At 33.3% G+C, this 8621-nt stretch overlaps 1 protein-coding gene and 1 pseudogene across 1 annotated transcript; both read right to left on the bottom strand.

The window, feature by feature from the left end:
• Positions 1-1607: 1607 nt before the first annotated feature.
• LOC122305700 (putative methyltransferase DDB_G0268948) lies at positions 1608-3223 on the bottom strand. Its single transcript, XM_043118264.1, has 2 exons — positions 2896-3223; positions 1608-2220 (listed from the first exon to the last, which is right to left on the bottom strand). The coding sequence occupies exons 1-2, from the start codon at positions 3043-3045 to the stop codon at positions 1750-1752; spliced, it is 621 nt and encodes a 206-aa protein (XP_042974198.1). The 5' UTR covers positions 3046-3223; the 3' UTR covers positions 1608-1749.
• A 1445-nt stretch (positions 3224-4668) lies between these two features.
• LOC122303829 lies at positions 4669-7386 on the bottom strand (annotated as a pseudogene).
• Positions 7387-8621: the final 1235 nt, after the last annotated feature.

Genomic DNA, 8621 nt, shown 5'->3' with positions numbered 1-8621 from the left:
ATATATTTTGGGACGAAATTGTGATTTTCGTCCCAATATATCTTCTGGGACAGTGATGTTGGGACTACCTTGGGACGAAATTTTTTCATCCCAAAAAATCTTTCGGAACGAAATCTATATATTTTGGGACGAAAATTTTCGTCCCAAAAAATGTTTTTTGTTGTAGTGGTTGTCTATTATATGTTATTCAATGTTACGAAATTTTTCTATCTCAAGTTGGTCATGTATTTCAAATTATATTCAAGTCACGTTATGTTATGTCAGGGCTTCAGTCATTTCGTATTCCAGTCACGTTTCATCTTGATTACTTATGTATGGGGTCACAGCAATTGTGACGCATACACTACGTGAGACACAGCAATTACGACACGTAGAATACATGGGGCCACAACAACTGTGGAGTATGTATTTAAGCAGTTAAAGAATAAGTTTCTGTAGAATACATGGGGCCACAACAACTGTGGAGTATGTATTTTTCATGTTAAGTCAAGTTTGTGTAGAATACATGGGGCCACAACAATTATGGAGTATGTATTTTTCATGTTAAGTCAAGTTTCAGATCAAGTTCATGTCAAGTCAAGTTCAGTTCATGTTTCAATTTAAGTTATGTCAATTATGCTATGTTGTACGCCAAGTTATGCTTTAATTACTTATGAATTTGATTATGCATTTATGCTTTTACTGTCATGCATGCATCATTAGCTTGTGTGGAAGTTTTTTGTTAACTTACTGAGATTTGTAATCAAATCTCACTTTGGTAGTCCCAACTACCATTCCCCCCGAATGGTAGATCTTTTTACAGGACCTGGAGGAGAATCAGGAGCTGATCAACTAGACACAGTTGACTAAGCGACGGTGCGACGTCAATGTTAATATAGTAGTTAACGTAAATTACTACTTGTACAATGGAGTTACATCTTTAGTACTTTTTGTATCATAACCATTTTGGACTAGTGTTGTGATCTACTCAATGGGTCTTTATGTATGAAGTATGTTTTCAGCATTTGGGATATTTTCAATTTGGTGCATAGTATTGCTAAAGAAAAAACATATCCGCTGCGAATATTGCATAATGTTAAATGCATGTTAGGAACATTGCATCTTATATGTCATGAACGGGGGCAGGTAACCTTGTGTTGCATGTCTCAACGCTTCAAATGTCCGTCCGATCCCAAACGAAATTTGGGGGTTTCACACAATCACTTGTACAGAGTTGGTTCAGGTTTTCGACGATCAGTTGAACAGTTGTATCCTAGAAGAGTCAAGTCAAGAGAAGTTCTGTTGTACCAGTTAATTTGAGACTTTGTACACCGCAGAGGGCTTGAATCTCTTTAAAGAGAGCAATATTTTCTTGCCTCGGTCTAAACTGGTTTTGTTTAAATATTAATTTTCATGTAATTTTTATTATACTATTGTGTATTTCACTAACGATTAGTGAGATTCTAAATACAAGAAGTAAAGCATAATAAAGCCTTTGTTTACTCAAAACTTCAAAAACTGAATGGAAATCCATTTATTATCTTCCCAAGTTGAAATAATTTAATTAATTAATTAATTAAAAGAAGAAGAAGTAGAAGAATACAAAGGAGGACAAATTAAGCAGCTTTCATCAACAGAGTGCGTACGCAGATGAACTTGATGAAAATTACTTACAGCTTTACTTTTCCTGAAAGCATAAATGCCTTGTATGTCACAGTTCTGATCTTATTCGGCCCACCCCAAGCACTCTCAAGATCCTCAATCACTCATTCAGATAACAAATCCACCCCTTGGTGCTTGGCTGCGGTGACTGCCGACAATGACCTCATCATCCTCACAACCCACACTTTCAAAAGGAAATGGAAGTGTCCTATAACCATCCAGCAAGAGATGTGCCCTGGGGTCCCAAAAGGGGTTGGTGGCTTCTCGTAATCTCTTTGTTAGAGGATCAAAGGTTGTGCTTACTACCATTCCATAGTAGCCCCAAACGGCAATTACTCCTCCTGGCTTACGCAGAAGACGCGTAACGAGGGAGTAGAACTTCGGGAGGTCAAACCAGTGTACGGCTTCAGCCACGGTCACCAAATCAACTTTGTTTTCACCCCCCATTAATGTCACAAACTCATCATCCGAGAGGGATAATGGGGTGTGGATGTATTTGACTCGAGGATGCTGCTTTGCATGTTTTAGTTGGTTTTCACTTATATCTGTTCCAATTACTTGCTCATAATGCTCAGCAACCTGGTAATAGAAGTCAAGAATGCTTTGGTGTGCATACAGATACGTACGTGATATATATACACAGTACACTAGAAAATTTTTGAGTAAATAAAGTTTATAAACTGGCGTCACTTACTGCGATACTGTTGTGCCTCCGGCCTGTCCAAAAATCACACAAGACGATATTTAAGTGGTTCAGCAAATTGTCTACGTCCACTGGAGCCTCTTTTATAAAATTTGTATGAGATTTACAAAAACTCTACAAATTTCTATCTCTCTCTCACGTACCCTCTTTCTCTCTTGCTTCTCTTCTCCCACTGCGTTTTTACAACTGAGCTCTCTCCTATTTATAGGAGAGAGCAGCCTACAATCTACAATTTTGGTGCAGCTACTTCTGACTTTGCTGCAGAGGTAGTGGGTGGGTGGCCTAATACTCCAAGCAAGGAAACAGTGCTGATGTCCAGGGGGTTGGTGAATGAATTTGCATGGGTTTGGTTTCACACTGCAGGTGGCTTTCAACAGATACATCAGATTTTAAAACTCGCAAAATATGCTTCGTCTATGAACCAGCCAAAATATCATCAGAAAATGCAAACCCCACGTTATTTTTAGCTAATTACAAGGCCGGTGTTTGCAAATTGCGAAACTGAAAACGTTAATCAGCAATATTAGGTTTGAGTGAGAGAAGAGACTGACCCCAAGAGCTGCTTGTCCGTTGCCAGTTCCGACATCCCAGGCTAATGAGTGTTGGGGAGTGAGAGCAGCGAGCTTTGAATACCATTCGGTTGGATAAGTTGGCCTCGCATCCACATAAATCTCCGCCTGTTTGTCGAACAACCCTGCCATAATATTAGATACGAATACCTGTGCCCTCCTAAGCCAAACTCTGTCTCAAAGGGAAAGCGTAGGGAATCTTGAATACATGGGTTTTCAAGTGAAATGCAGAGAACCCATGTGCACGAAGATATTTCCCGATTGATCATGTCCATTTTGAACTGCACGGAAGAGTTGGTAGCCGATCGAAGCCAAGTCCAACATGGCTTGAATACTTTGAATGGACCAACTCACTCATTTGCGCGTGGCGCGTTTAATAAGTAATCTTCATTTTTTTCTTTTGGGTGTTTGGATATGAAATTAAATACAAAAATTTTATATATAGTTATTTTTATATATTTTTTATATATTTTATTAATGCAATTGATTATGTATTAAAAAAATTAATGTAGCTAATTCATTAAAAATCATGAGTGATAAGTATGACTCAGCTATTCCAATAAAGGAAAAAGTCTTCTATATAGGGGAAATAGAAAAATCTCTATAAATTAAGGTAGATTATTGACTCTCTTTTAGATTTTTATAATGAATGCATATTCTTCAACCACTTTAAGAATTATAATTTTCTCTATTATATTAAGAGTTACGAGATGTCATGAGAGACTATAAAACCATCTAATATAATAGATTTTAGCCCCAAACAATAATCAAGGAACATAGGCTTTTATGTCATTCTATGTAAATTTTTGTGTCTCTCTTTATATATAATTTATATATTTTATTTATCAACCATATGTATTGTTGGGATCTATCATACCCAGTGGCAGAACTACATGCATCTAAGTTTATGAAAAATCAAAATATACCTTAGTTTTTAATCATAATTTTATAAATATAGAAAATGACCCACCAAAAATCATTTATAATTGCTATATACTCTATAAAATTTTAATATACTTAGAAATATCTCTTCAATTTTTTTCCTATAATATCAAAATTTTGTATAATTCCTATATATTATCAAAATTAAGTTTAGAAAAAATAATAAACTTATTAATATGAATCTTAAATTTTTTTTGTTATACTATATTAGGCGTCTTAATTTGGAATCCAAAGTAAAAATATAAGAAAAATTATTTAAATTTGGTGATTTGAAAAATAGTTGAGATGTTTTATCCTCTAGACTTCATTAAATAAGAAAATTCTTATTTAAGATCTCTACTATATTATTATATGCTTAATGTGATATGAAAATATCTAGACTTTGCATGAAATATAATAAACTAACATATATACTATAATGAAAAATGATATTCTAAAAGATCACTTGATAGTTTATGTGAAGTAAATAAATTAAAAATATTTCATTATAAAAATAATAATAGATAAATATTATTTCATGAAACATTATTGTAAAAAATCTTAAATATATATTAAAATGTTTTATTTTTAGAATTTTATTTATATGTATATATTGCAAATTATCGAGATCTAATTTTATATATATTTATGTTTTTTATAATTTTTAAATTTCAATGCGTCGCATACTAGAAAATTTGGCCCCCACTCAGAAAAATTTCTAGTTCCACGCTGGACAAATGCATCAACATGCAGGATTTTTAAATTTCTAATGTTAATTGCTTCTCGTTTAGAAATTAAACCGAATTTGTTAATAAGCATATATAAACTTCTGTCTTGTTCACAAGTAGACGTGTCTAGCTTCTGTATACATAACTTCCTTGAAATCTACAGTTACATATGTCATGAACAAGATCATGATTTGCAAACATGTCTCTGCTTCTTGCCATCTCTCCCCTAGGGTTGACTTCTCTCTCTCTCTCTCTCTTAGTTTGGACGTTCTCCTGCATCAAGATTCCAGGCAACAAAATCTAGGAGGTTGCTTAACTTGAGAAAGGAAAATTACAGCTTAACTTTTCCGGCAATCATGAAGACCTTATAGACGACAGATCTGACCAATCCAGGCCCTCCCCAAGCATGTTCAAACTCTTTAACCACACCATCAGATAGCAAGTCAACGCCTTAATCCTTGGCAGTAGTGACTGCAGACCATGACCTCAGGAGCTTCAAGAATCCCTCAAATGACAGCTTCTTTGGTATATCTAGCAAAATTGGTTTTCCCTCAGATCCTAAACCCACACTTTCAAAAGGAAATGGCAGTGTCTTATAGCCATCAAACACGTATTGTATTTTAGGGTGCCAATGAGGAAGAGTGGTGCCATGAAAGCGATCCATTATGAGATCAAAATGGGGCTCACTACAATCTGATTATATCCCCAAACAGCAATTACGCCTCCTGGTTTGCGTAGAAGGCGTGTCACGTTGGAGTAGAATTTCGGGAGGTCAAACCAGTGCACAGCTTGGGCCACGGTCACCAAATCAACTGAATTTTCTCCCCCAATCATGGCCACCAATTCATCATCGGTGATAGATTCTGGAGTATAGAGATACCGAATGCGAGGATGAGGCCTTCCAAGTTTCAACTGGTCCTCACTCACATCGGTTCCTACTACTTTTTCATAATGCTCAGCAACCTGCAGTTTAGACCAATATCAGAGTTCCAAAAGTCAACTGAGCTTCATACTTCTTTGGAATTAACAGAGATCAGTGCTAATTTCTGTCATCAGTTCCAAAGTTTGGGAGTTTTGTTGTAATATTTGTTAGAGTCAGTTTCTATTAATAGAGCTCATCCGATGTACCCAAGAAAGTCTGCTACAATTTTTCAGTTCATTTTTCTACTCCAAATCTTGGTTCTGCCAATTCTGTTTCTCAGGTTGTTTTTTGTCATTGAACCAAACTCAACTCATCTCAAACTAATCATTGTTATCTAAGACCCACTACTTTTTCAACTTCTCATAAAAAATTAAACTCATCTCAACTTAAAAAAATTAGACTCGTCTCAATATAACCCACAAAATACTACTATATATTCACAACTCAACTCATCATTCCAAATGTAGCACTATCCTTCGAAAACAGAAATTTTCTACAGCCCGGACATGGTGATACATAATGTAATCCTACTCAAGTTCATAAATTGAAGAAACTATGTATAGAGGTGTAAAAATTAACGAGAAAATTGGAAAACTTGACCGGACCGAACGGAATCGGTTGGCTTGGGATCAGTTCCCTTAGTTCCAAAACCATATCATACTGGTCCGGTTTCAGTTCCAATACTATGCTTTTTAGGACTGGACCGGTTCGCTATATTATATATTTTAAATTAATTTTTTAAATATTATATATAATATTTTTTATATTATATATAATAATATAAATTATAATTATATATAAAAAAATGTTATTATAATTTATAACATAAAATTTTAATCTTGAACATGAAAATTTATTTTATTATATGCTTTAATCGTAATATATATATATATTAATAACATTCTATGGCTTAATAAATTCTCAATATATTATTTTTTATAAGTATATTAGTAAATTAGTAATACTAATATACATTAATATATAGATCATGTATATTAATTACAATTTACATTATATGGCATAATACTAATAGTCTAATACTATATTACTATTGGTAATATATTTTAAGGCTTAATATAAATTACTATACTAAATAATTATATATGAAATAATGATATATAGTAATACTAATACTATTATTATCAATGATATAGTTATAATAAATTAAAATTACTATAACAAATACTAATATATAATTATTCTAATCACTATAACTAATACTAATATATATACTAATATTATTAAAAGTGGAAAACTGAACTCGAACCTGAAAAGAACTGATAAAATCGGAGGTACAAGTTTATGTGGGTAACTAGTGTGTAAATATTTTTGAAAATGCAAAGTCAGTACATACTGATTCGATCTCAAATTTTATCCAAAATAAAATCAAACTAGACCGATTACATCCCTACTATGTGTGATAGGTTTTAACCTCTTCCACTCAAAATAACTGCTTTATAATTGTTTTGTTTATGGGGTCGGGGGGATTTTCGTTTCCCAATGATTTGGTGATAAAATTGTGCAAATGTTAAATTCAACGAAACCACCAGTATATACCATGCAGCTTGGTCTCCAACCGAATGTTTCAAGAACTGGTCTGCGTGACACAGTAACACTACTCAGATAAAAACGTCAGGAAAAAGAAAAATGTAAAACTTCTCTATCGAACTCATGACTAAGGTACTGGATATATGAAGGGAGTAGGCTAGGAGAGGAAAGCTAACCCCAATAGCAGCTTGGCCATTGCCGGTGCCGACATCCCAAGCTAGCTAAAGAGTACTGGTGAGGGGTGAGAACGGCCAGCTTCGAATACCACTCGCCTGGATACGTTGGCCTTGCATCCAGGTAAATCTCTGCTTGCTTATCAAACAAACCAGCCATTTTTCTCGACAACTCAAGCTTCTTGGTGCAGGCCCCCTGAATACCGAACTCGCATTTATAGGGGCAAACTTAAATATGACGTATAGGTAGTAACACGTATGTACTGCGTGTCTGTTTTCAGCAGCTTTCTTGGTATTACTTGGACGGCAAGGACTGACTCAGCTGTTGCTATTCGAACACATGCAGTCCAAAACGTTCCTCGCAGATGGATCGAAAATTTATATTAGAAAAAGAAAGGAAAAAAAAAACAATAAATTTCAACCCCAAATTAATGGAAGTATAAAAATATTTGGCTGCTGCAAAGAAAAAGCCAAACTTTCGTATGCTTTGATATATATACCATTTTTTTTTTCTCTTAAATAACGTGGAATCACGGTAGATAAAATTATATTTAAATGTTCATATGAGTTAAATAAAATTAAGAATGAAAAATTTTATATACCACACCACTATTTTATTTTTATTCTATTATATAAAATATGACATATTTATTGCGATTAAATAATATTTTATTAAATAATTTTTTATCTTCTAATTAATGGAAGCATAGCTCAGGCCATATAAAATGTAGACAAAATTGCTCGATCCACGGCTCCTCTCTGTCGATGATCGATGTGACATTTTACAACTTTTGTATGCGATTCAGGACTCTTCTCTTTGTCGATGATCGATGCCACCTTTGTTTTGTATGTGATTTCGATATTCACGAGGCTTATGCTGACCGTCGCCATACCGGATATTAGCTGTCTTTTGAACCCCGGTATAAGCATGCGTTTGATTCTTAAACCAAACTTTAACTCATCTCTTAAATAAATTATAGATGAGATTCGTTATTTTTTAATTTCTTATAAAAAATTTAATGTCATTTTAACTTATTTTATATATTTTAAGTTAAAAAGTTAAACTCATCTCAATATAAAAAAGTTAAACTTATTTTAATAAGAAAATATTATTATGAGTCTATGAAAAATTCTATATACCATATTATCATTTCACTTTCATTTCATTAAATATGATATGTCACATTTATTATCATTAAATGATCATTTATTATATATTTTTTTATTATTCAATAATAATGAATTGCATGTTTCTTTATTATTCAATAGTGATAAATGTGTTATATCTTATTGAATAGGTTGATAATAGGACGAGAGTGTATAGAATCTTTCAAAATAAAAACACATTTTTATCTTCTAAGTTACCCAATTTTTCAGCAATATGATGATTAATTAAATATTAAGGTTATTTATTTT

Source organism: Carya illinoinensis, chromosome 3, assembly GCF_018687715.1.
Source record: "Carya illinoinensis cultivar Pawnee chromosome 3, C.illinoinensisPawnee_v1, whole genome shotgun sequence".
NCBI lineage: Eukaryota > Viridiplantae > Streptophyta > Magnoliopsida > Fagales > Juglandaceae > Carya > Carya illinoinensis.
The sequence above is the reverse complement of the archived record's forward strand: the minus strand, read 5'-3'. Positions and strand labels throughout refer to the sequence as shown.

What these genes read in the sequence shown, in the direction of transcription:
- LOC122305700 (XM_043118264.1), bottom strand. Translation starts at nt 3,045, where the DNA reads ATGGCAGGGTTGTTCGACAAACAGGCGGAGATTTATGTGGATGCGAGG. An exon ending in ACGGACAAGCAGCTCTTGGG is followed by an intron (nt 2,221 to 2,895) that starts GTCAGTCTCTTC and finishes TTCTATTACCAG; the next exon opens with GTTGCTGAGCATTATGAGCA.